Genomic DNA, 26,554 nt, shown 5'->3' on the forward strand with positions numbered 1-26,554 from the left:
GGCAGTGTTGGTGGACGAAAAGCCCAACGTGAGCCGGTAACGTGCACTGGCAGCACAGAACCCCCCCCCACCAGGGGCTGCATCCCCAGCAGCGTGGGCAGCAGGGCGAGGGGGGGATTCTGCCCCTCTGCTCCGCTCGGGGGAGAGCCCCCTGCAGCGCTGCCTCCAGCTCTGGGGCCAACCATAATGTTAGGGAGAAAATCCTGTCACGGCAAAGACACAGAGAACCTGGAATCGCTCAGTTACAAGCAAGCCTTTAATGAATTGGGCCAATATTTAAAAAGTGTTTTTTCTTAGTTCCACAGCAGTTCATTAGCCAGGGAGATGTTGGCAACCTGTGGCAGACTCTGATAGACCGTGTTCCAGAAGGTCACAAACCGGCTTTTCAGATTCTGCTTCACAGAGTTCTGGCTCAACTTGTTGTTGATTTCCAGGTAGTTACTGGCCTCATTGGTGTAGGGCGGCCAGTTAACGGGCACCTTTGAGTTCCCTTTGTTGGGATCACTGGGGAAAAAATGAGAAATAGAAGTTCAGTTTTATCAGGGAAACTTGTGGACACAGCAAGGTTCGAGGAGTTTGGCAGGGCCCGCATCTGCTCACGTGAGGCTTTAAGCGAGTGCAAAGAGAGAGTCTGACATTGCCAGAGAGAGTCAAGCAATAGCAATTCTGCCTGCTAGGAGTGACTTGCTGACCTGCAGTCTCCTCCCTTGGTCCCCGCTACCATCGTCCCTAGCTGCAGACAGGGGCTTAACTCCTGTCTGAATGTCAGGATTCAGAAACAAATATCATGATTAAGTTTAAGCAGAGTTCACAAGTTCTGGAAATGCTTCTGCTGTCCCCAGGTGTTCCCTGGATGAGGAGGACCCAGAGCAAACGCCACCCCTGGGAGACGAAGAACGAGACTCACAGCAGAAGTACAGGCAGAGGACACCCCGCTTTGGGAATTGCTCCTGAGAAGTTAATAGGCAAAAGCAGCAGGTTGAAGTGCTGCAGCAAGCCTGAAATACAGAACTGGAATCACTCACCCTGTCCTGGCAAAGTTGGTCCAGTAAGCAATCATGGCACCTGAGACAGTCCTGTGCTTGGGCAGGTAGCCCAGGGGGGTGGCAAAGGGTTTCCCAAACACGTACTGCAGGTCATCAGCATGGTCTGCCCCTACCCAGCTTGGGTAGACGGGCATTCGGGATGGCTGGGAGAACAGGTAGCTGTACGTCTTGGCATTCCTGGGGAAATAAAAGAGACTGGCTAAGCAGCTGCGAGCAGAGAGCACAGAAAGGGGTGCAGATTCATAACTATGCTAGAAATACCAGCAGAGGCAGAGATTCAGCCTTGGAAGATGCTCACATGCATCTAAGAGGTGGTCTCAGGACCATCCTTGAGAGAGAGAGAGAGAGAGGTGGGAGAGAGCATCTGTCGTTCGTTTCAGTGGCCAGTCCAGCGCAAACCACGACAACATCCTTCTACCTGATAATTTTTAACTTCCATTTGTGATTTTCACCCTAACCGTGGTATCATCCAACTGCCACGTCTCGTGGCATCAAACATTGCTAGGATGAAGTCTGAAGTTTTTAGGAAGCAAACACCTGTTTGAATGGGAATTTAAAACAAATTCCTAGCACGACTCCCTTTGCAGCATTAGAGAAACAGTGTTTGTATGAGCCCTGTGTAAGCGTGTACTCAGTACCAAAAAGCTCCTCACCGGGCATTCTGCAGGTGCAGGTTCAGTGCCCACTGTGTGGGAACCAGGAAGATGTAGTCAGTAATCAGGTCCACCACTGTCTTCTTTATGAGCTCCTGGCTCGGGTTGTCACCCCACGGTTGCGTATAGATATTGTATGTCGCGTTGGCTCCGCGCTCGCCTCTGTCCACAGTAAGTCCTTTGATCAAATTATAGACCTCATCCCTGGAAAGACAAGTAGTATCAATGAATTGCAGATCTGCAGCTTCAAGGGGGTCAGGCCTCATGGAAACGGATCCCAGCTCCTGTTGACGTTCACATCCAACCCTGTGGTTAGCAATGGTTTGGTGGAGTAAAAGCCAGTGATTTCATCCCTAGTCTTAGATGGAGGGCATGTGCTTCCCAGCTTTCTCAGTAGAACAGCTTAGGGCTGAATTGGCCATAAGCTCCTTTTGTCCGCAGAAAGGAGTCTTGTGGATGGGTATCCAGCACGTTTGGCACGTACCGGCTCTGGCCAGAGAGCATCAGGGCTGCCAAGCCTATCACTGGTGCTGAGTTCAGGAGCACCTTAAAGGTATACGGGGAAGCTTTGCCACGAGCTGGTCCTTTCTCTTGAAGGCTCTGGATTTGGCAACATATGCCCTGGGCACCCTGGCTTAGAGTGACATCCTGTTTTGAAGGTAGTGCCCTGTCCACTCAGGACTAAGTCCTTGGAGTTTGGGGACTACGTTAAAGATAAGGTTCCTCCTGTTAAGAGTTTTAAGAGCATCCTTCACTTACGCAGTGACTTTCACAAATGGGCGGTTGATAGCAGGTAAATCAATGCCAGCAAAGATGTGCCCATCCATGTCATTGACCCCAGCAATGTAGTCAATGTCAGCAGCGTTGGCAAAGAGGTTCTCTGGCATGTCTGGAAGGAAGTCTCCGTCGACGACAGGAGTGATGGCGAGTGTGTGAACCAGTGGAACTGCAGCAGGAGACAAAACCAGAGTCTGTTAGGAGCTGAGAAAAGGCAGATGTGTAGCCTGGCGCATCCCATGGCTCGAGGAACTGTGGAAGGAATAGGCTGAGGTGAATGAGAGCTTGGGTGGTGCCTTCAGCATGACCACAGGACCACGTTTGGTAAACCTCATGCCTGTAGGTGAGGGAGAAGAATGAGAGATCTGCCAGCCAAGTACCGGCAGGTAACAACAATGTCTCTCCTCCTTCCTGCAGCCTGTTCCCAAAAAGCCGGGGCAGAGCAGAATTCCCCATCCCCGCTGGCTACGGACAACCCGCTCAGGCCAGTGCAGCTGCACAGGAGTTGCTTGGCCACTCTCTGTCCTGAGCAAGGCTAAATACTGGGGCTATTTACTAGGGGCAGGAGGAGAGCAAGCGGAGGAGAGTCTTGTTGGGAAAGAAGTTCTCACAGGCAGCAAAAGCGGAAGCATTCCCTACCTGCTGTGAGAAGTCCTACACTCCACCCAGCGACTCAAATGAAAATAGCAGGGTTGGGGTCAATTATCTTTTTTGTAAGCTGTGTTCTGGAATTGCTCTTGCTGCTTTCACAGAACAGAAAGCCCAAAGAGCTGTTTGGAGCTGAGGCATGGCCCTTGGCTAATTCCTCTGCCACCGCTGCCGTTGCACGACGAACAACATTCATTCAGCGCAACGTGCACCTGCCTGCGGAAGGGCAACTGCAAGATCTGTCATTATTGTCCCCTTTCTGAAGGGCAAAAGCATGGCTTCTAACTCCTGACAGTCGCCCCAGTGTCCCATCAAAGGCATGGTGAGCCCTGGGTGGGTAGGGGACCACAGCACAGGCTGAAGGACTTACCGGGCAGGTTGATCAGATGCAGGTGGTAGGCCAGCGTCAGAGTTTTGGGGTCGGAGGTGCGCAGGCAGTCAGCCAAAACGGTGGTGTTGTCAAGGGGGCAGCCCACTTTTTGTCCAAGCTGCAGGAGGAGAGAGAGAAACCTCCCAGCACTACCCTCTGAAGCCAGGCTTCGTTACCAGCTTAACGGGGCAGAGGCTGGTTTTATCTCAAAGCAGCGTCTTTCCAAAGCTCTATGTTTGGCAGCATGACTCCTGACGAATCCCTTGCTAGTAATGCTGTTCTCTAGGGAATCCCTTTTTTTGTTTTCCATTCTCTCAAGCAAGACTTGCACGTTACCTTTTTAGCCCAGGCGAGTGGGTCCCTCTGGATGGCCCAGCTGCAGAGACCGACACCGCTCTGGCTGATGGCTCTCTTGAACAGACCCTTGTTCTTTGGACTCAACGTCTGTGGAGCAAAACAGATATAAGAGAGTTTCAGGTACAAACTCCTGAAGACCCCATTGCCTGCCAGACCCGGCCGATCGCCTCACAGCTTCTGCACAAGGCCCAGGGAAGCCACCAGCTCTCGTGCTACTGAACAGTCTCAGCAGTTAAAGTTAAAAGGTGGCAGGGTGAGAAGAGGAGCAGAGCAGGGGGACGTGGCAAGTAAATGCTATTTCACCAGAGGTCCCAAAAGTGAGGACACATGCCTGCAGTGGTGAGACTGATTGAACTGAAGAAGGAGGAGCAGCTACAAAGCAGAGAGGTTGAGCATTGCTGTCCCCAGGCAGAGAGGATGTTAATGGGGAAGCGTGTGTGGAGGAAAGAGGCAGAGTGCCAAGGGGACCACCTCTCCCATTTACAGAGAAGAGAAGTGGCTCTGGTAGGCTCTGACAAGAACAACACACCTGCAGGGAGACACTGGCGGCACCGGCTGATTCCCCGAAGATGGTGATGTTTTCCGGGTCACCGCCAAAGGCCTTGATATTTCTCTTCACCCAGGCAATAGCCATGTGCTGGTCCTTCAGCCCATAGTTCCCTGAGTAATAGAGAGCACCCACCATTGAGCAAGGGCACAGCAAAGCTGATAAACTGGGGACCCATGACAGGGTCCCCTGAAGAGGGAGAAGCTACAGTACCTGGCAAGTTTTCATCTCCAGTGCTCAGGAAGCCCAGGGGCCCCAGGCGATAGTTGACGGTCACCACGATCACGTTGCCCCGCACAGCGATCTCCTCACCATCATAGAGGTAGTTACTGAGGAAGTTGGCTCCCTGGCTCCCTCCTACAAGGAAGCCGCCGCCGTAGATCCAGACCATCACCGGCAAGTTGGTAGAGACTGGGAGACGAGGAGAAAAAGCAGTGTGAGCCACGACATAGCTAGAAGGCGCTGCCCATCCATCCCCACACCCACTCGCTGAGCATCGCTCCACCTGGGCATGAACAGACATGCTTTGCAATAGCCTGTGGCCAAGAAAGTCCACGCTCTGTAGAAGAGGCTGAAACTCCCAACAGGCTGCAGCTGAGGGACATTGGTTGACATGGCTCCTACCTTTCCCTCTCAAAATCAGCGCTCCGGCAGTTGCCCACTATGGCAGCGTAGCCGCTGAGAGACGCTCCAGAGCATTGTGTCTACAAAAGGCAACTGGAAATCTCCTCCCCGGATCTCTGTCAAGCACATACCCTGTCTCTTCCCTTGAGGGATCCAGATGTTCAGATAGAGACAGTCCTCCGTCCCGCGGACGTCAGATTGTGTGAGCGTCATCTGCATGCAGCGATTTTTGAATTCTTTTGCCTGCAACGTCCCTGAGAGGAGAGAGGCAAGACGGCAGGTCCTAGTTAGAGGTATCGACTCCATCCTTTGGTTGCAAGCTGTCTGTCCATCCATTCTCTCCTCTGTGAGTCCAGTGCAGAGGCAGCAACGCTTCCCCAGCCACTGTGACCGGTCTGTGACCGGACAAAGAGGGATCCCTTCCCGTGTGAACTAGCTCTGGGCAGCAGTGGCATGGGGAGGGGAGATGCAGGTGCCATGCTTTGGGTTTGTTACTTCATGTGGTTACTTGCATTGCTTGGGAACACTTAGACAAAGACTCTCACACCCACCATGAGACTAAGAACTTTTTCTTGGCACTGCTTAGTAGATGAAAGCAGGCAACAACATCTTTGCTTCTCAAGAATGGACTAAAGAGAGAGAAGTGAAAATAAAACCCCAAACCAAAGGCATTCAAAAGTTGGATCTTACCATCCCAGCCAGGATGAGGTTGGGGGTCTTCCAGAGTCTTTGGAGGGGCAGCAAAGGGGATCCCTCTGAAGATGTCGATGTAACTCCCAAAGAGTCCCAGTTTTTTACTCTCGCCTTCCACAAAACCGCCCTCGGTGTGCACCACACCCAGCTACACGTGGTACCATTGAGAAGAGAAAAATCCATTGCACAGTCCTTCATGCCTCTGGCTTCCCCTGTTGCCAGCACACACACTTTGCCCTGCCCAGTTCCCCAGATGGACCCACTCACAGTCTGCCTTCCCCAGCCGTCCCTTTGGACCCTTGTGGAAAGCCCACATGTGTCTGCCGCTGGAGATGTGCCCATGCGGATGTCCTGCAAGCTGCCCTTTCAAGCAGACAGGCAGCAGCAATTCTCCTGCGCTCCCAAAGATAAATGGCAGAAGACCTTCAGTCTTAAGATGTAAACCAGGCCAGACCTGACACAGAACTGTGCAGGGACTTTTGGAAAAATGTTGGTGAGAGACTTGGCCGTGTTTAGGGCAGGAGAACACCCTGCCTTGGCTGTCACGGTCTGCAGGCCCTCTTTCATGGGCTCCAGACCAGACGTAGCAGGAGTTTGCGTCTTCAGAGAGGAACAGACAAAATGTCTTGCAAAGCCTTAAGAAGTGCTGTTGTACTTACGGTTGCAGCCCGTGCTACCCCGAGGTAGCAGCACAAGGCAAAGCACAGGATCTCCCAGCGAGCCATGGTGACTGCACTCCTCAGGAGCTAGTCCCCAGGTGGAGACTTACGTATATATAGCTACGAGTGACGCTGTGTGTCAATGCCACGACCCAGAATTGGGTCTAAGGTAAACCAGTGGAGCCTCTACACGCTTGTCCTTCAGTAGGCTGAGGCCAAACCATGGCTGAGGTAGACTGGCGTCACTGTGTGAGAGCCCTGCAGATGTTGCCTTTGTGGGCTGGAGGCCAAACCCAAGGAAATATCTCAGTCTAACAAAACTCCAGCAAACGTTAAAAAATGCTGAAGCCTTGAGAAGCGTCTCACAAGAGCAGGAGGCTGAAATCAGACTGAACCATGCCTTAGAGCGTATTATCAGCCACTAACGAGAAACCTTGCACTCGTAACACACTGGGGAATACACAAGGTTTAGAAAATGCCAGCAGATCCTTAATCTCTGTGATGGGGTGGTAACAATCCAGACAGCAATGGCAGACTAATGAGTGGCCAACCTCTGTGGGCCTGAAGCTCTGCCCCATTGCCTGCTTCCTTCTGTCCTTGCTAACTACTGGGGAAGTCAAAATGGAATTGAGAAGTGCAGCAGCTAGTGAGGACAATCTACACTACATTAGGAGTGTATCCTAGAGGTGAAAAAAGAAAACCAACAATGAACGGAGGGCAAGCACCCTGCACAATATCCCTGGCTCAGAAACAGAGGTGCTGGACTGGTGTGTGAGAGGCAGGGTGGTCTTTGGGCTATGCTGACTTGAGCAAGGTGGGGGGAGGAGAGCTGTCAGAGCAACCAAACCCTTTAACCTGGAAAGAGGGAGATGTGATCTGCTCTTAATGACTGGATGCCAGCTCTGTCACGGATTTATTAGACGACCTCAGAAAGTCCTTTCCCTCGCCTTACTCTCTGCAAAATCAGAGCAGGGGAATCCTCTGTCCCAAAGTCTGAGACCAAGCGTCCTGCACAAGATGAAGAGAACCAGGAACACCCAGGTGACGCTCCCTTGCTCTGCCTCCGAGCAGCCCCAGACAGGCACGGGGCAGATGTACAGACTCACCATGTAATAGGCCAAATACGGCAACAGAAGTTCCAGCTTGGCGGGGTGAACGCTGATATTGGCTTTTACTGCATTCTGAGACCAGACAGGAGGGACTTCAAAGAGGCTAAAATATTATAGAAACAACGGTGGAACTGAATACAGCCGTCCCAGTAGTGTCTACTGAGACTTGTTATATCAGTCAGACTTTGCATTTGCCCATTGTTATCCTCAGAAAAACAGACAATGTCCACCCAGCAGCCAGACTATTCTCCAAAAGGGCTGGAGAGCCCTGCAGAAGGCACATCGCATAATTCGTTTTCAGAACACGGACAACTCTACGGTAGAAAATTTCACAGCCCTCAGTGGCATTTCAGATACATGCCACTCACTCACTTTGCTGACGTGACATTGTCATGCCTTGACAAAGTCTTATCCCATCCATCATTTCAAGGGGAGCTGCAGCTGTTCAGGACACCAAAAATTCCTGTATCCCTGGCAGAATATGCCAGTAGAGCCCTTCTCGTTTGATAGATTAGAGAGCAGAAAAAGCAAATGCGTGTTTTGCTAAGGGCAAAGGACAGCTGATATCCCACTGGAGTGGAACCCAAAGGCCTGGATTCAGGTTCCTGGCCTAATTACACAGGCCCATATCTCACTTGTTAACAAGGTTAAACAGGAAACGTAAACACAAAACGTTCAGAGAAGCCAAGACTAGTTACAACCACAACAATTTTCAGCAAGGTCTGCATGCCACAGTACCGTGCTCAAGGCAGGACTATGGCACGGACCTTTCTCAGCTCTTCCTCCGCCTTTTTGTCCACAGGGTTGGTGCACACTTTCTTCCAGGTCTGTACAGCAGCATCCAGGGCTTTAGTTGGGATTTCTTCATCATCAAAGTTCACAAAGATAGCGTTGTGCGGGCGACGGGCCCTGCTGAGGCCAATCAGGTTCTCACCAGACACCTGGGGATTGTTGTATCCCTCCCTAAGAAAGGGGGAAAGGATCGGGTTTGCTTTCTGCCTGTGGCACACATGGATTCGGGGCCTTCACGGGAACGTGCGAAAATGGAAGTTTGTGCCCCAGATTTTGGAAGAGAAGGGACTCAGCCACGTGAGCAATGGGTTGGTTTATCTTTGGCCACACCTCCCTATGGATTTTGGAATCACATCCTGGTACCGTAAAAGACTCCTGTGACATCACTGAGGCAAGAAAATTTAAATTTGAAGAAACCCCAGCAAAGCTACATCCAGTTGCACAATGACAGAGGTCCCCTGTACTATCCGACAGAAAACCCTCAGGCAATCGGCTACTGGTTTGTATGAAATGCGTTTGCAGCACAAAAGGCTTCACCCTCTGCATTTCCTCTACTGTAATTACTGCAGCTCAGTAGGGTCCAGGGACAAGCCAAGATGGAAATGCAGTTTAGATTAATTTTTTTTTCTTGTAAAGTGCCGATGAAGGACTACAGTGAGAAAATGAAAGATGTTTCTTGTGGGAGATCTCACAGATTGTTCCGGCAAAACCAGCCGTGGGCCAGGAGGGAACAGGTCCCATGAACGTGGTCACAGGAGCATATGGCATTGACTCCTGCACGTTCCAGCCCACTGGCAGCAGGCAGAGAGCCGGGCTCACTGCACCCCACGCTGCACATGGTGTGCTGGGGGAGGCAGTCATCTTCACCACATCTCCAGGTCCCCTCACCTGGCAAGGCCTCAAGTGGACTTTTGCTGAGGTTTCTGCTGCCAGGCAGTTTCTCAAGTGTGCCCGCCTCTGTTGTGCCAAACCAAGAGGGATAGAACAGAACAGGGCGGCAGCTTAAAGAGGTAAAACACATGAATGATGTAGTTAGTGCTCCTGGGATGCTTCAAGAGCACAAATCCTGTAACAACACCGAAGTCAGAATGGATTTGATGCATCTTCAAGCGATGAAAAAGGAAATCTTAACTTGGAGACTTGTCTCTTACAAGTGTATATCAAACCAGCAGAATGTTTCACTGCCTGTCCATTCCAGAACCAACACAACTATTTACTACATTATGAGAAAAGGCACTAACCGGTGCTGTATATCTGGCCGATAAAAATAGTCAACAGGAGTGTCCAGACGTGAGAAAATGGGTGGCGGGATGTAGAGAGGTAATTCCCTATTGAAAAATTCTTCCTTCTCAGGTTTGAGCATTAGGACTTTGTCATACATGGAGGTTTGCTTGCCATCGGGACCAGAGTGCATTGCCAGGTACTGGAAATCAGACATTCCTGAGAGAAACAAAGGTTAAAACATTGTGAAGTTGGTTGTGAATACCACAACATCTCTTACAACACTCAACATTCAGGAGCAGGAGTCCGGTACTTTTATGCAGCGCTTTATACAGCAAGGAGACTTGATTGTCCTTCCAGTCCTAAATTCTTAGAGGGAAACACTTCCCTTTCCCATCAGACATAGCTGTCTTTAAGCTACGTGGACACAAATCCAAGTACTACCTTGGAATTTGTAAACGGTGGTGACAGTCCCAAGAATTTCCATTTCAAACTGGACTTCTGGCTGGATTTGTTCTTCGGTGTCCAAGTGCTGCTTCTTCTTGGTCCTCCTCTTCACCTTGAGCAGCATGGTGGAGGTGGGGAAGCGATTGGCACATACCGGGTGGCAGTAAGGATCCTTGGGGCGGAAATACAGCTCCAGCCTTTTGGCAGGGTCCGCGTAGATCTGTCGGCAAAGGTAGGCACCGTCCCTGTTAGCTTTGCACCCGCGCAGCCTGTCTCCCCTGGACCCCCTTTGGCACCAGGCCACCGGCCCCACACCCTCAGCGGTGGGCATCAGCCGTTTCCTCCCACGCTGCCTCAGGGATATCAACCCCCGCTCCGCCAACACGGGCAGCACATCATGAGGACACCCAGCCGCTGCCATCCCGCCCGACACCTCCCGCCCCATCGCCCACGGACGGCAGCGGCCCAGGTGAGCTGTGTCACCCCGAACCCACGCGTGGGGCCTGTGTGGGGCCTGCTGGGCCCCTGTGGCTCGGACAGAGGGGTCCCACAGCAGGGGGGGCTCCCTGGCGCCGACAACCCCCGCATCCAGCCCCCTCCTCAGGGCCCCAACCCCTCGCCCTGGAAACCCTCCTCCATCCCCCGGCCTCACCCTCAGCCCCCCGGGCCCTCCTGAGCCCTTCGGGCCCCCCTCACCCGCGACACCCCCTGCTCTCCTCCCAGGGTCAGCAGCATGGCCCCGACGTCGCGCACCAGCCCCGGGTACTCCACGCACACCATCCGCGGCGTGCGGGGCAGCTCCAGCATGGCCGAGCCCCGCTCCCCCCACCGCCTCCCTGCCACCATCGCTCCCCCGCCCTGGTCCCTCCCGGATGCGGCAGAAATATTCCTCTGCCAAGCAGGGACTTGTGCCCATAAATCAGTGTGGAATAATACCCTTTCCCCCTTGGGTTTATTTTCCCTTCTTTGAGTTTCTGAGGTGCAACTGTATGGCAAGAGTTCACCAGTTGGTTTGCATGCATATATTACAACTGTAATTACCTTAGAGCTGTTTGTTATTAGAGTGGATGTAACCCCAAGCACAAACCCAGGCTGGGCAGAGAATGGCTGGAGAGCAGCCCTGAGGAGAAGGACTTGGCAGTGTTGGTGGACGAAAAGCCCAACGTGAGCCGGTAACGTGCACTGGCAGCACAGAACCCCCCCCCACCAGGGGCTGCATCCCCAGCAGCGTGGGCAGCAGGGCGAGGGGGGGATTCTGCCCCTCTGCTCCGCTCGGGGGAGAGCCCCCTGCAGCGCTGCCTCCAGCTCTGGGGCCAACCATAATGTTAGGGAGAAAATCCTGTCACGGCAAAGACACAGAGAACCTGGAATCGCTCAGTTACAAGCAAGCCTTTAATGAATTGGGCCAATATTTAAAAGGTGTTTTTTCTTAGTTCCACAGCAGTTCATCAGCCAGGGAGATGTTGGCAACCTGTGGCAGACTCTGATAGACCGTGTTCCAGAAGGTCACATACTGGCTTTTCAGATTCTGCTTCACAGAGTTCTGGCTCAACTTGTTGTTGATTTCCAGGTAGTTACTGGCCTCATTGGTGTAGGGCGGCCAGTTAACGGGCACCTTTGAGTTCCCTTTGTTGGGATCACTGGGGAAAAAATGAGAAATAGAAGTTCAGTTTTATCAGGGAAACTTGTGGACACAGCAAGGTTCGAGCAGTTTGGCAGGGCCCACATCTGCTCACGTGAGGCTTTAAGCGAGTGCAAAGAGAGAGTCTGACATTGCCAGAGAGAGTCAAGCAATAGCAATTCTGCCTGCTAGGAGTGACTTGCTGACCTGCAGTCTCCTCCCTTGGTCCCTGCTACCATCGTCCCTAGCTGCAGACAGGGGCTTAACTCCTGTCTGAATGTCAGGATTCAGAAACAAATATCATGATTAAGTTTAAGCAGAGTTCACAAGTTCTGGAAATGCTTCTGCTGTCCCCAGGTGTTCCCTGGATGAGGAGGACCCAGAGCAAACGCCACCCCTGGGAGACGAAGAACGAGACTCACAGCAGAAGTACAGGCAGAGGACACCCCGCTTTGGGAATTGCTCCTGAGAAGTTAATAGGCAAAAGCAGCAGGTTGAAGTGCTGCAGCAAGCCTGAAATACAGAACTGGAATCACTCACCCTGTCCTGGCAAAGTTGGTCCAGTAAGCAATCATGGCACCTGAGACAGTCCTGTGCTTGGGCAGGTAGCCCAGGGGGGTGGCAAAGGGTTTCCCAAACACGTACTGCAGGTCATCAGCATGGTCTGCCCCTACCCAGCTTGGGTAGACGGGCATTCGGGATGGCTGGGAGAACAGGTAGCTGTACGTCTTGGCATTCCTGGGGAAATAAAAGAGACTGGCTAAGCAGCTGCGAGCAGAGAGCACAGAAAGGGGTGCAGATTCATAACTATGCTAGAAATACCAGCAGAGGCAGAGATTCAGCCTTGGAAGATGCTCACATGCATCTAAGAGGTGGTCTCAGGACCATCCTTGAGAGAGAGAGAGAGAGAGGTGGGAGAGAGCATCTGTCGTTCGTTTCAGTGGCCAGTCCAGCGCAAACCACGACAACATCCTTCTACCTGATAATTTTTAACTTCCATTTGTGATTTTCACCCTAACCGTGGTATCATCCAACTGCCACGTCTCGTGGCATCAAACATTGCTAGGATGAAGTCTGAAGTTTTTAGGAAGCAAACACCTGTTTGAATGGGAATTTAAAACAAATTCCTAGCACGACTCCCTTTGCAGCATTAGAGAAACAGTGTTTGTATGAGCCCTGTGTAAGCGTGTACTCAGTACCAAAAAGCTCCTCACCGGGCATTCTGCAGGTGCAGGTTCAGTGCCCACTGTGTGGGAACCAGGAAGATGTAGTCAGTAATCAGGTCCACCACTGTCTTCTTTATGAGCTCCTGGCTCGGGTTGTCACCCCACGGTTGCGTATAGAGATCGTATGTCGCGTTGGCTCCGCGCTCGCCTCTGTCCACAGTAAGTCCTTTGATCAAATTATAGACCTCATCCCTGGAAAGACAAGTAGTATCAATGAATTGCAGATCTGCAGCTTCAAGGGGGTCAGGCCTCATGGAAACGGATCCCAGCTCCTGTTGACGTTCACATCCAACCCTGTGGTTAGCAATGGTTTGGTGGAGTAAAAGCCAGTGATTTCATCCCTAGTCTTAGATGGAGGGCATGTGCTTCCCAGCTTTCTCAGTAGAACAGCTTAGGGCTGAATTGGCCATAAGCTCCTTTTGTCCGCAGAAAGGAGTCTTGTGGATGGGTATCCAGCATGTTTGGCACGTACCGGCTCTGGCCAGAGAGCATCAGGGCTGCCAAGCCTATCACTGGTGCTGAGTTCAGGAGCACCTTAAAGGTATACGGGGAAGCTTTGCCCCGAGCTGGTCCTTTCTCTTGAAGGCTCTGGATTTGGCAACATATGCCCTGGGCACCCTGGCTTAGAGTGACATCCTGTTTTGAAGGTAGTGCCCTGTCCACTCAGGACTAAGTCCTTGGAGTTTGGGGACTACGTTAAAGATAAGGTTCCTCCTGTTAAGAGTTTTAAGAGCATCCTTCACTTACGCAGTGACTTTCACAAATGGGCGGTTGATAGCAGGTAAATCAATGCCAGCAAAGATGTGCCCATCCATGTCATTGACCCCAGCAATGTAGTCAATGTCAGCAGCGTTGGCAAAGAGGTTCTCTGGCATGTCTGGAAGGAAGTCTCCGTCGACGACAGGAGTGATGGCGAGTGTGTGAACCAGTGGAACTGCAGCAGGAGACAAAACCAGAGTCTGTTAGGAGCTGAGAAAAGGCAGATGTGTAGCCTGGCGTATCCCATGGCTCGAGGAACTGTGGAAGGAATAGGCTGAGGTGAATGAGAGCTTGGGTGGTGCCTTCAGCATGACCACAGGACCACGTTTGGTAAACCTCATGCCTGTAGGTGAGGGAGAAGAATGAGAGATCTGCCAGCCAAGTACCGGCAGGTAACAACAATGTCTCTCCTCCTTCCTGCAGCCTGTTCCCAAAAAGCCGGGGCAGAGCAGAATTCCCCATCCCCGCTGGCTACGGACAACCCGCTCAGGCCAGTGCAGCTGCACAGGAGTTGCTCGGCCACTCTCTGTCCTGAGCAAGGCTAAATACTGGGGCTATTTACTAGGGGCAGGAGGAGGGCAAGCGGAGGAGAGTCTTGTTGGGAAAGAAGTTCTCACAGGCAGCAAAAGCAGAAGCATTCCCTACCTGCTGTGAGAAGTCCTACACTCCACCCAGCGACTCAAATGAAAATAGCAGGGTTGGGGTCAATTATCTTTTTTGTAAGCTGTGTTCTGGAATTGCTCTTGCTGCTTTCACAGAACAGAAAGCCCAAAGAGCTGTTTGGAGCTGAGGCATGGCCCTTGGCTAATTCCTCTGCCACCGCTGCCGTTGCACGACGAACAACATTCATTCAGCGCAACGTGCACCTGCCTGCGGAAGGGCAACTGCAAGATCTGTCATTATTGTCCCCTTTCTGAAGGGCAAAAGCATGGCTTCTAACTCCTGACAGTTGCCCCAGTGTCCCATCAAAGGCATGGTGAGCCCTGGGTGGGTAGGGGACCACAGCACAGGCTGAGGGACTTACCGGGCAGGTTGATCAGATGCAGGTGGTAGGCCAGCGTCAGAGTTTTGGGGTCGGAGGTGCGCAGGCAGTTAGCCAAAACGGTGGTGTTGTCAAGGGGGCAGCCCACTTTTTGTCCAAGCTGCAGGAGGAGAGAGAGAAACCTCCCAGCACTACCCTCTGAAGCCAGGCTTCGTTACCAGCTTCACGGGGGCAGAGGCTGGTTTTATCTCAAAGCAGCGTCTTTCCAAAGCTCTATGTTTGGCAGCATGACTCCTGACGAATCCCTTGCTAGTAATGCTGTTCTCTAGGGAATCCCTTTTTTTGTTTTCCATTCTCTCAAGCAAGACTTGCACGTTACCTTTTTAGCCCAGGCGAGTGGGTCCCTCTGGATGGCCCAGCTGCAGAGACCGACACCGCTCTGGCTGATGGCTCTCTTGAACAGACCCTTGTTCTTTGGGCTCAACGTCTGTGGAGCAAAACAGATATAAGAGAGTTTCAGGTACAAACTCCTGAAGACCCCATTGCCTGCCAGACCCGGCCGATCGCCTCACAGCTTCTGCACAAGGCCCAGGGAAGCCACCAGCTCTCGTGCTACTGAACAGTCTCAGCAGTTAAAGTTAAAAGGTGGCAGGGTGAGAAGAGGAGCAGAGCAGGGGGACGTGGCAAGTAAATGCTATTTCACCAGAGGTCCCAAAAGTGAGGACACATGCCTGCAGTGGTGAGACTGATTGAACTGAAGAAGGAGGAGCAGCTACAAAGCAGAGAGGTTGAGCATTGCTGTCCCCAGGCAGAGAGGATGTTAATGGGGAAGCGTGTGTGGAGGAAAGAGGCAGAGTGCCAAGGGGACCACCTCTCCCATTTACAGAGAAGAGAAGTGGCTCTGGTAGGCTCTGACAAGAACAACACACCTGCAGGGAGACACTGGCGGCACCGGCTGATTCCCCGAAGATGGTGATGTTTTCCGGGTCACCGCCAAAGGCCTTGATATTTCTCTTCACCCAGGCAATAGCCATGTGCTGGTCCTTCAGCCCATAGTTCCCTGAGTAATAGAGAGCACCCACCATTGAGCAAGGGCACAGCAAAGCTGATAAACTGGGGACCCATGACAGGGTCCCCTGAAGAGGGAGAAGCTACAGTACCTGGCAAGTTTTCATCTCCAGTGCTCAGGAAGCCCAGGGGCCCCAGGCGATAGTTGACGGTCACCACGATCACGTTGCCCCGCACAGCGATCTCCTCACCATCATAGAGGTAGTTACTGAGGAAGTTGGCTCCCTGGCTCCCTCCTACAAGGAAGCCGCCGCCGTAGATCCAGACCATCACCGGCAAGTTGGTAGAGACTGGGAGACGAGGAGAAAAAGCAGTGTGAGCCACAACATAGCTAGAAGGCGCTGCCCATCCATCCCCACACCCACTCGCTGAGCATCGCTCCACCTGGGCATGAACAGACATGCTTTGCAATAGCCTGTGGCCAAGAAAGTCCACGCTCTGTAGAAGAGGCTGAAACTCCCAACAGGCTGCAGCTGAGGGACATTGGTTGACATGGCTCCTACCTTTCCCTCTCAAAATCAGCGCTCCGGCAGTTGCCCACTATGGCAGCGTAGCCGCTGAGAGACGCTCCAGAGCAATGTGTCTACAAAAGGCAACTGGAAATCTCCTCCCCGGATCTCTGTCAAGCACATACCCTGTCTCTTCCCTTGAGGGATCCAGATGTTCAGATAGAGACAGTCCTCCGTCCCGCGGACGTCAGATTGTGTGAGCGTCATCTGCATGCAGCGATTTTTGAATTCTTTTGCCTGCAACGTCCCTGAGAGGAGAGAGGCAAGACGGCAGGTCCTAGTTAGAGGTATCGACTCCATCCTTTGGTTGCAAGCTGTCTGTCCATCCATTCTCTCCTCTGTGAGTCCAGTGCAGAGGCAGCAACGCTTCCCCAGCCACTGTGACCGGTCTGTGACCGGACAAAGAGGGATCCCTTCCCGTGTGAACTAGCTCTGGGCAGCAGTGGCATGGGGAGGGGAGATGCAGGTGCCATGCTTTGGGTTTGTTACTTCATGTGGTTACTTGCATTGCTTGGGAACACTTAGACAAAGACTCTCACACCCACCGTGAGACTAAGAACTTTTTCTTGGCACTGCTTAGTAGATGAAAGCAGGCAACAACATCTTTGCTTGTCAAGAATGGAGTAAAGAGAGAGAAGTGAAAATAAAACCCCAAACCAAAGGCATTCAAAAGTTGGATCTTACCATCCCAGCCAGGATGAGGTCGGGGGTCTTCCAGAGTCTTTGGAGGGGCAGCAAAGGGGATCCCTCTGAAGATGTCGATGTAACTCCCAAAGAGTCCCAGTTTTTTACTCTCGCCTTCCACAAAACCGCCCTCGGTGTACACCACACCCAGCTACACGTGGTACCATTGAGAAGAGAAAAATCCATTGCACAGTCCTTCATGCCTCTGGCTTCCCCTGTTGCCAGCACACACACTTTGCCCTGCCCAGTTCCCCAGATGGACCCACTCACAGTCTGCCTTCCCCAGCCGTCCCTTTGGACCCTTGTGGAAAGCCCACATGTATCTGCCACTGGAGATGTGCCCATGCGGATGTCCTGCAAGCTGCCCTTTCAAGCAGACGGGCAGCAGCAATTCTCCTGCGCTCCCAAAGATAAATGGCAGAAGACCTTCAGTCTTAAGATGTAAACCAGGCCAGACCTGACACAGAACTGTGCAGGGACTTTTGGAAAAATGTTGGTGAGAGACTTGGCCGTGTTTAGGGCAGGAGAACACCCTGCCTTGGCTGTCACGGTCTGCAGGCCCTCTTTCATGGGCTCCAGACCAGACGTAGCAGGAGTTTGCGTCTTCAGAGAGGAACAGACAAAATGTCTTGCAAAGCCTTAAGAAGTGCTGTTGTACTTACGGTTGCAGCCCGTGCTACCCCGAGGTAGCAGCACAAGGCAAAGCACAGGATCTCCCAGCGAGCCATGGTGACTGCACTCCTCAGGAGCTAGTCCCCAGGTGGAGACTTACGTATATATAGCTACGAGTGACGCTGTGTGTCAATGCCACGACCCAGAATTGGGTCTAAGGTAAACCAGTGGAGCCTCTACACGCTTGTCCTTCAGTAGGCTGAGGCCAAACCATGGCTGAGGTAGACTGGCGTCACTGTGTGAGAGCCCTGCAGATGTTGCCTTTGTGGGCTGGAGGCCAAACCCAAGGAAATATCTCAGTCTAACAAAACTCCAGCAAACGTTAAAAAATGCTGAAGCCTTGAGAAGCGTCTCACAAGAGCAGGAGGCTGAAATCAGACTGAACCATGCCTTAGAGCGTATTATCAGCCACTAACGAGAAACCTTGCACTCGTAACACACTGGGGAATACACAAGGTTTAGAAAATGCCAGCAGATCCTTAATCTCTGTGATGGGGTGGTAACAATCCAGACAGCAATGGCAGACTAATGAGTGGCCAACCTCTGTGGGCCTGAAGCTCTGCCCCATTGCCTGCTTCCTTCTGTCCTTGCTAACTACTGGGGAAGTCAAAATGGAATTGAGAAGTGCAGCAGCTAGTGAGGACAATCTACACTACATTAGGAGTGTATCCTAGAGGTGAAAAAAGAAAACCAACAATGAACGGAGGGCAAGCACCCTGCACAATATCCCTGGCTCAGAAACAGAGGTGCTGGACTGGTGTGTGAGAGGCAGGGTGGTCTTTGGGCTATGCTGACTTGAGCAAGGTGGGGAGAGGAGAGCTGTCACAGCAACCAAACCCTTTAACCTGGAAAGAGGGAGATGTGATCTGCTCTTAATGACTGGATGCCAGCTCTGTCACGGATTTATTAGATGACCTCAGAAAGTCCTTTCCCTCGCCTTACTCTCTGCAAAATCAGAGCAGGGGAATCCTCTGTCCCAAAGTCTGAGACCAAGCGTCCTGCACAAGATGAAGAGAACCAGGAACACCCAGGTGACGCTCCCTTGCTCTGCCTCCGAGCAGCCCCAGACAGGCACGGGGCAGATGTACAGACTCACCATGTAATAGGCCAAATACGGCAACAGAAGTTCCAGCTTGGCGGGGTGAACGCTGATATTGGCTTTTACTGCATTCCGAGACCAGACAGGAGGGACTTCAAAGAGGCTAAAATATTATAGAAACAACGGTGGAACTGAATACAGCCGTCCCAGTAGTGTCTACTGAGACTTGTTATATCAGTCAGACTTTGCATTTGCCCATTGTTATCCTCAGAAAAACAGACAATGTCCACCCAGCAGCCAGACTATTCTCCAAAAGGGCTGGAGAGCCCTGCAGAAGGCACATCGCATAATTCGTTTTCAGAACACGGACAACTCTACGGTAGAAAATTTCACAGCCCTCAGTGGCATTTCAGATACATGCCACTCACTCACTTTGCTGACGTGACATTGTCATGCCTTGACAAAGTCTTATCCCATCCATCATTTCAAGGGGAGCTGCAGCTGTTCAGGACACCAAAAATTCCTGTATCCCTGGCAGAATATGCCAGTAGAGCCCTTCTCGTTTGATAGATTAGAGAGCAGAAAAAGCAAATGCGTGTTTTGCTAAGGGCAAAGGACAGCTGATATCCCACTGGAGTGGAACCCAAAGGCCTGGATTCAGGTTCCTGGCCTAATTACACAGGCCCATATCTCACTTGTTAACAAGGTTAAACAGGAAACGTAAACACAAAACGTTCAGAGAAGCCAAGACTAGTTACAACCACAACAATTTTCAGCAAGGTCTGCATGCCACAGTACCGTGCTCAAGGCAGAACTATGGCACAGACCTTTCTCAGCTCTTCCTCCGCCTTTTTGTCCACAGGGTTGGTGCACACTTTCTTCCAGGTCTGTACAGCAGCATCCAGGGGTTTAGTTGGGATTTCTTCATCATCAAAGTTCACAAAGATAGCGTTGTGCGGGCGACGGGCCCTGCTGAGGCCAATCAGGTTCTCACCAGACACCTGGGGATTGTTGTATCCCTCCCTAAGAAAGGGGGAAAGGATCGGGTTTGCTTTCTGCCTGTGGCACACATGGATTCGGGGCCTTCACGGGAACATGCGAAAATGGAAGTTTGTGCCCCAGATTTTGGAAGAGAAGGGACTCAGCCACGTGAGCAATGGGTTGGTTTATCTTTGGCCACACCTCCCTATGGATTTTGGAATCACATCCTGGTACCGTAAAAGACTCCTGTGACATCACTGAGGCAAGAAAATTTAAATTTGAAGAAACCCCAGCAAAGCTACATCCAGTTGCACAATGACAGAGGTCCCCTGTACTATCCGACAGAAAACCCTCAGGCAATCGGCTACTGGTTTGTATGAAATGCGTTTGCAGCACAAAAGGCTTCACCCTCTGCATTTCCTCTACTGTAATTACTGCAGCTCAGTAGGGTCCAGGGACAAGCCAAGATGGAAATGCAGTTTAGATTAATTTTTTTTTCTTGTAAAGTGCCGATGAAGGACTACAGTGAGAAAATGAAAGATGTTTCTTGTGGGAGATCTCACAGATTGTTCCGGCAAAACCAGCCGTGGGCCAGGAGGGAACAGGTCCCATGAACGTGGTCACAGGAGCATATGGCATTGACTCCTGCACGTTCCAGCCCACTGGCAGCAGGCAGAGAGCCGGGCTCACTGCACCCCACGCTGCACATGGTGTGCTGGGGGAGGCAGTCATCTTCACCACATCTCCAGGTCCCCTCACCTGGCAAGGCCTCAAGTGGACTTTTGCTGAGGTTTCTGCTGCCAGGCAGTTTCTCAAGTGTGCCCGCCTCTGTTGTGCCAAACCAAGAGGGATAGAACAGAACAGGGCGGCAGCTTAAACTGGTGAAGGTCTCCATCCCGCCTTCACCCCCCAACCACTTCTGCTCAGTCCCTGCGCTCCCCCTTTCCTGTGGGTGCCCTGCCACAGCCGCCAGGGTGTGTGGGACAGCCCCCCACCTCAGTCAGGGGTTCTGGTGTGTGGGGGGTGTGCATGTTCCTGTGTTGGTGTTACAGCCGCTGCTGTTGCCCCTGCTCATCCCACAGGGTGGGCAATGGGTGTGTTCGTTCTGTGAGAGATCCGCGATGGGGCAGAAGCGAAACCCCCAGTCCCAAATACCTGGGAGCCAGTCTCCCTCCTCAAAGTTATGAAACTGGCTTAGAAATTGTGATTTAAAAAAATATATAATTATATATTCGCTGTTTTCAGCCTGTAGGGTGCAGTAGTACCACATTTTTATTTTAAAAACCGTAATTCCCTTGGCTCTGCCACTCCAGGTCTAAGAGCACACCTGATTATTGTTAGAGGAGAGAAACCCCCAAACCTGTGAGCGCAGGTGGCAGCACTACAGAGGGAAAGGCTTTAAAAGGAGACATCCCCAGAATCATTCATGCATGGCTTAGATGGTGTTAGCTCTCTGGGTGAGCTTGAGAGGTCTTCTGGCTTGTGCTGTGGTCGCCTCCTTCATGTTTCCTGGGGAAGAGCAGTAGGCGCTGTAGGTATGTACACGAAGACCCTGTTCCCTTGGAGAAGGAGCAAGGAGGTTTTGTGAGCTGTAAGTTGTTGGTGGGGTGAATACATAAATATTCATGGAGAATGTACAGACCTATAGCAGGGTAAGTCAGTCCTGCTTAGCTGTACTTTAGCGTCAAGTCATTGATCTCTGTGCTGGTTAGTGAGGTAAATCAGGAAAAGTATAAAAGCAATATGAGGTTAAAGTCAGCTTCAGTTTATCCATCCACAACAGACAGTTCCTGAGCTCCTCTTCTTTTTGCGCTTATTTTTTGTGTTGTGTTTGATCTAGTGGAAGGCTGTATCTCTTTCTCACAAATATCAGAGACCCACTGGGCTGAGAGGCTCCACAAGCATGACGTGAGCTCTCCATGAATTGCAAGCACCCTTATTTTCATTAGGCTTTCATGGCATTCTTGCAAGGCTGGGCTGTGACCGGCGTGTCTGGGCTCAATGCCATTAGGGGAAACGCTACGCCTCCTCGCTAAGGTTTGGCCAAAGCTTCTCCTTTACTTTCTATTCTATAGGCTGTGTACCGTGAGCTGCTAAGCTGTTACTGTGTTCCACCTCAGGAGCAGTTAACAGCAGGAAACAAAATTTTTACGGAAAAAGGTTATAATATATAAAGATGATACAGTGGCCAAAACTGTAGCAGTTAAACGTTGTTTCTAACTGCCCTGTGCTATGTCTTAAATACCAAATGACACAGAATGTTCAAAATAGTTCAAACTATTGAAAGTCTTGGTTATGAAGAGCAGAAACTCCTTCTGGAAGTAGTTTGCTTGAGGGAACTTTGTTCCAGTGTAAACCAGAATGGACTATTCAGCTCTCAGCTACACCCGTAAAAAATCCCTATCAGCCCTGTGCAATACCCAGATACCGGAGGGCAGAATATGCTTCATTTCCTTCCACGTTGTGTTCTCTTTTATTGTTAGCAATGTTTCGTGGGGTAAAGACTCCAAATTACAGTCTTATTTTTCACATTATTATTGCCTCTTCTCCAAAACCAAGTCTTTGCCAGGCCTTTCAGTCCTTGGATCGTGCGACTTCACCAGCTCTTATCTCCCTCCTTTGCGCTGCAGGTTTTCCCCGCTCATTTTGGTAATCTGACATTGTGATTTGTTCACTTGTGCGCTTGTTTTTCTCCTCAAAGAAGATTTGCTGAATCATTGGGGAGGAGGCAAGAGCTCTAGAGGCAGCTGGTGGCCAGTGATAAAACCATGGCCACATCCAGTCTTCAGGGTTTGCAGATGACAGCGCTTCAGTTGAAGGCCTGAGTCACATTCCCTTCCGAGCTAAGATTGCTGGGGACTTTGGGATTGTGGAAGTGGGGCTGAGGAGGTGGTGCACCGAAAATATAAATTATTGATTCTGACAACCGCGAGGTTTGTGTTGGATCTCCTGCAAAATTCATAATGATGCTGTAAGAGGACTTGCAGACCGGGGGCTACATCCTGCCAACATTGTGCCCACTTCAGTGGGAACATCTAATTAAGAAAATAGGGGTTTGGCTTGAAATAGGTGATGGTGTGTAGTGGCTGCTTCCGGATGTGCAGTGGGAAGGTGTAGTGTGAGCAAGGACATGCCAGGGCTCCAAGGCACTCGTGCCTATTTATTTGGAGAGGATACACCGAATTCCACTGGTACAAACTATGCAGCTGTTTTCATCACAACGGGTCTGGATTTTGCCCAGTGATCAAATTGCCTAATGATCGAAATAAGAGCTGGGAGCTAAAATGCCTTGGTTCACTTCTTAGGTCTTTCACTCCCTCTCTGTATGACCTTGAGTTACTTCCTCTCTCCCTGGCTTTTGGTTTCCTTGCAGTTAAACAGGGATAAGATGCTTCCATCTTTGTGGAACATCTTGAAATCTTTAGGCGGAATGGGCTATTTAAATGCAAAGTATCACTGGTATTTCTGAGTCCTCCAACACCACTGTTGTGACACTATGCAGCAGGCACACAGATATGGCTCTCTGACTTTCTAACTAATAGTTTTCTTAAATTCCAGTTGAGACAGCAAACCTAAGCTGAAACCAAAGTCCTTCTCCTGCTCTGTCAGTTCTGCCCCTTACGTAAAGCCCTAGAAAATCAGTTTTCTGTATATTTTTGTAAGTATCTTCCAGAACTTAGAAATAAAATCTCACCAATAGTACATGATACTCTTCCTAAGAACACAGTTTTAATGTGTGATATTCTACTGAGTTCTACTTCAAGGAGGTAAGATAGAAAGTTGGTTAAGAAGCAAGACCGGAAGTCCAGGTGACCTGAGTTCCATTTCTAGTTGTCCTACTCAAATTTGGGCTAATATCTTAAAGTGGGAAAACGCATAATCAGGTTGGCAGATCACAATGCAGAGACTTTGCTTTGATGCTTTGTGCATTTTCTGTGGGATTTTTCACAATGATATCTGCTGTTCCAGTATAAGATGACTGTGCATGTGAAGCAATTCTACTTTTCTATTACTGTAGATCTCAGAACATGCCTCTGTTATTCCCACTTTGCAGATGGGAAACCTGAGATAGAGAGGGAGAATGACTAGCTCAGATCAGCTGGCAATGGCAAAGCCAGGAATACAATCCTTCTTCTTTGAGTCTCGTATTTAGCGTTGTCCATGATGCTATGATGTCAGAAAATGCATCTGCAGCTCCTGGCCTTCCTTTTCCAGGTGGTGTCACACCCGAGTGTTCACTGAGCCTGACTGATTTACAGTCAGGCTACTAGAGGCTGGATCTAAATAAGGAGCTGGGGCAGGGATGTCTGACTGACGTGCTGGTTCACCATGTCCACACTCAGGATGGGCCCCTTTCAAGAACAGGAATGCTCCATCATCTCTGACTTCCCCTTCCCCAACTGAGACAAGAGATAACTTCTATTTTATAAAGAGAAGAAACCAGCGGACTTGACCACTGCCAAAAATCCCACCAAAGCTTCTAATATAGAAGGGCCTGGGATGTAAGATAAAGTCCCATTGCCTTAAAATTATTTGAGAGGAAGGCAGAATCAATGGGGTAGGGTTTTTTTAACTCCTCATTCTTCATGAGGAAGCCTTGAACCTCAGAGTTGCGTTGCCAGTGCTGAATGTGGCTGTTGTACTTGGAACTTGCTTACAAACCCTTGAAGCATAGAGGAATTAAACAGCTTAGAGGTTGCTCATGGCCTGGGGAGGAGGAGATTATGGGTTGGAGCAGAAACAGCTGTGAGAAACTTGGCCTGAGAGTGGTGCAGAAACCACAGGGGTGTGACTCATCTCATGTAACTCTAGATGTCTACAGATACTAGGCTCCCATTCTCTTCAGTGAGAGAAGTAGGTGCATTGAAGGCATGACTTCTGTTGTATTTTAGATATGTGCTTTAGGAAGAGCTGAATAACTCCCCAGATATGTTACTTACCAGAAAGGAAGCCTTTGAGTGACTAGCTCACATCGGAGATACATGAGCTGCTGCAGAAGGCTTCCTGCCTCATATCCCTTGGAGGCCTTGGGACAGCCCTTGCACCCAGGCAGCCAAGAGTGAACGTGTCCTCCCAGCACAGGGTCAGGGCTTGCACTGAGGTCAGCTCTCGGTAAAATCCCCTGATATAGGCAGCTTGAACACAACCACAGACCCAAAGGTGGGCGGGATGCAGGATGACAGCTGTCCATATGGTCTGGATGAGCAGCGACCCGCTAACAGCTCGGTTTGACAGACTGAAGAAACACAATGTGTTGAAGTTGCTGATATTACACTGGTTCTGTCCTGCATGGCACATCCTCAGCAGGGAAACCAAGCGGAGGGTGTGCCATGTGGGAATCTTGTATCGCCCTCCTTGTCATGGCTGAGGTACACAGACGGGGAGCTTGCACAGGCTGTACTTGTCCAGGGAGGTCATATAAACATGGGAGAGTCTCTCTGCTACGATCTTCAGGTGTATTGATTGGGTTATTGCTGCCCCAGTAGTCGGTGCAAAGGGGTATTTGCTGGCCCATACTTTTGCAGCCCAGATGCAACAGTTACATTTTCCCTCTTCTGTTCACTTAGGGGTTTTTTAAACTATTTTTCAGAAACAGTAAAGGGAAAACAAAGTGAATATCTGTATGCCAAAACTTAGTGGCTAGTGTTATTTCGAAATGCTAGATTCTCCTCCCCCTCCAGAAGCTAGGGAAGGCAGCATGGGGGAGAGCTGCTGCTGCTCAGGGCACTGAACAGGAGCAGCTTGCTCCGCAAGCACCTGAATTGTTTGCTGTAAATCTGACTCCCTGCTGGGCAATGTTCCTAAGAAAACCTGCCCCGTGCCTTCCCTCAGGCCCCTGCGTTCACATTTGCAGCTCTCATGCTGCACTTACCAGGGTTGTTTGCATGGATGGGGGCTCCCTGTTGACGCCTGGGTGGCAGAGCGAAGGGCTGACAGGCCTTTCCTGCCAATCTGTCTGTTGTTCAGATGAAGTGGTTGGAAAGTGCTCACTCTCCAGTTCCCTCTTTGGCTCAGGCACTCCGATAAGGCATGGGCTGTCCTATCTTGCCCTGGGAGCTGTTCCTCCTCCCTAACAGGCTTGCTTTGCCGGCTGACAGTTAGCAGCCGGCAGCGCTTGATAAACTTATCAGACCAAAGCTGAGCCCAGTACGCGCTCAACTTGTCCCCAGCCTCAGATTTCCCCATTCCTGGGGACTCTTTGCTCTCTGCCCGCCTTGCCGTCTGGTACGGTGAACACAGATCACCCTGGGGCCAACAGGTCAAAATCAACCCAAGGACCAGATTGAAAAGTGCTTGCCTTGAAGCCACACCTTTAAAATGAGGGTGTCAAGTGGGATGTTCGTAGCCTCCATACCCAGCTCTGTCCCTCTCCCTGGAATATTATTCACCAGTGGAAACATTGCTCATGTCTGGTTTATCCCCTCAGTGTGTTTCTGCTCGCCCTGTTTCTCCTATTGTTTGGCAATTTAGTGGTTTTAATGTAGGGGTCTTGCTGTGTACATTTGGAGGATTGCTTTCTAAGCCAGTTCCAGAATTAGTTTGCTTTGCTGAATTAAGTTTCTATCACTCATTATTAGTATTGCAGTAGCACTTAGGCGTTCCAGCTGAGATCAAGACTCCATTGTGCGTGGTGCTGTATGTAGAAGATAAGGAGGGGCAGTCCCACTCCTGACTATCTTACTGTTGAAATAAACAAGTGAAATGAAGGAGAGAGAGGGAATTATTATCCTCCTCTCGCAGATGGAGTGAAGCTTTCTGTGAGCTTTGTAGTGCGCTAAACAACTTCAGAAATCCAGCGCTCACGTCTTGCCCAAGGTCATGCTGGAAACGCATGGCAGATCTCAAGTCTCAGTTTGGGGTTGCAGCCTTAAGATCAGCGTGCGTCCGTGTGACTGTTAGTTGAAAGATGGTGGGTCAGGAACTCTGCAGGGATCTGCACTTTCTTAGGCCTCATCCAGCACAGGGGCAACCGACTGATTTAATTATCCTTGTTAATTTTGGTGTGTCTGTTCTGGTTGTCTCCTCTATGCGCATGTGCTATTTCAGGGCAAAAGTGGAAAAACATCTCT

At 50.8% G+C, this 26,554-nt stretch overlaps 2 protein-coding genes across 10 annotated transcripts; both read right to left on the reverse strand.

The window, feature by feature from the left end:
• Positions 1–293: 293 nt before the first annotated feature.
• Positions 294–10,789, reverse strand: LOC134523857 (bile salt-activated lipase-like). Of its 2 annotated transcripts, XM_063353291.1 has the most exons (15): positions 10,640–10,789; positions 9,941–10,163; positions 9,517–9,715; positions 8,251–8,446; positions 7,481–7,585; positions 5,713–5,863; positions 5,154–5,276; positions 4,612–4,809; positions 4,381–4,511; positions 3,831–3,938; positions 3,495–3,612; positions 2,459–2,645; positions 1,700–1,903; positions 1,026–1,223; positions 294–504 (listed from the first exon to the last, which is right to left on the reverse strand). In XM_063353291.1, exons 1-15 carry the CDS (start codon positions 10,787–10,789, stop codon positions 294–296), a joined length of 2,502 nt encoding a protein of 833 aa, XP_063209361.1. The 2 variants fall into 2 exon arrangements, with proteins under 2 accessions (XP_063209361.1, XP_063209362.1); XM_063353292.1 differs by lacking the exons at positions 7,481–7,585; positions 8,251–8,446; positions 9,517–9,715; positions 9,941–10,163; positions 10,640–10,789 and adding an exon at positions 6,375–7,183.
• Positions 10,790–11,327: 538 nt separating this feature from the next.
• LOC134523709 (bile salt-activated lipase-like) lies at positions 11,328–26,014 on the reverse strand. 8 transcript variants are annotated; one of them, XM_063352991.1, is made up of 14 exons: positions 25,357–25,487; positions 24,425–25,063; positions 19,331–19,526; positions 18,561–18,665; positions 16,793–16,943; positions 16,234–16,356; positions 15,692–15,889; positions 15,461–15,591; positions 14,911–15,018; positions 14,574–14,691; positions 13,538–13,724; positions 12,779–12,982; positions 12,105–12,302; positions 11,328–11,583 (listed from the first exon to the last, which is right to left on the reverse strand). In XM_063352991.1, the coding sequence occupies exons 2-14, from the start codon at positions 24,673–24,675 to the stop codon at positions 11,373–11,375; spliced, it is 2,181 nt and encodes a 726-aa protein (XP_063209061.1). In that variant the 5' UTR covers positions 24,676–25,063; positions 25,357–25,487; the 3' UTR covers positions 11,328–11,372. The 8 variants fall into 8 exon arrangements, with proteins under 8 accessions (XP_063209061.1, XP_063209067.1, XP_063209066.1 ...); XM_063352997.1 differs by having other exon boundaries at positions 18,561–18,666; positions 19,331–21,043; XM_063352996.1 differs by having other exon boundaries at positions 18,561–18,666; positions 19,331–22,433.
• Between the last annotated feature and the right edge of the window lie 540 nt (positions 26,015–26,554).

This window comes from Chroicocephalus ridibundus, chromosome 15 (assembly GCF_963924245.1).
Source record: "Chroicocephalus ridibundus chromosome 15, bChrRid1.1, whole genome shotgun sequence".
In the NCBI taxonomy this organism is placed as follows: Eukaryota; Metazoa; Chordata; class Aves; order Charadriiformes; family Laridae; genus Chroicocephalus; species Chroicocephalus ridibundus.

Bases quoted from the DNA above. Each gene is read 5' to 3' on its own strand.
- LOC134523857 (XM_063353291.1), bottom strand. From the start codon at position 10,789: ATGGTGGCAGGGAGGCGGTGGGGGGAGCGGGGCTCGGCCATGCTGGAG. The intron at 5,864-7,480 runs GTGAGTCTGTAC...TACCACGTGTAG, and splicing joins CGTATTTGGCCTATTACATG to CTGGGTGTGGTGCACACCGA. The intron at 3,939-4,380 runs GTGTGTTGTTCT...TTTGCTCCACAG, and splicing joins CCGCCAGTGTCTCCCTGCAG to ACGTTGAGTCCAAAGAACAA.
- LOC134523709 (XM_063352990.1), bottom strand. From the start codon at position 25,670: ATGGGGAAATCTGAGGCTGGGGACAAGTTGAGCGCGTACTGGGCTCAG. The intron at 18,666-19,330 runs GTCTGTGCCATA...TAATATTTTAGC, and splicing joins CGGAGGAAGAGCTGAGAAAG to CTCTTTGAAGTCCCTCCTGT. The intron at 16,944-18,560 runs GTGAGTCTGTAC...TACCACGTGTAG, and splicing joins CGTATTTGGCCTATTACATG to CTGGGTGTGGTGTACACCGA.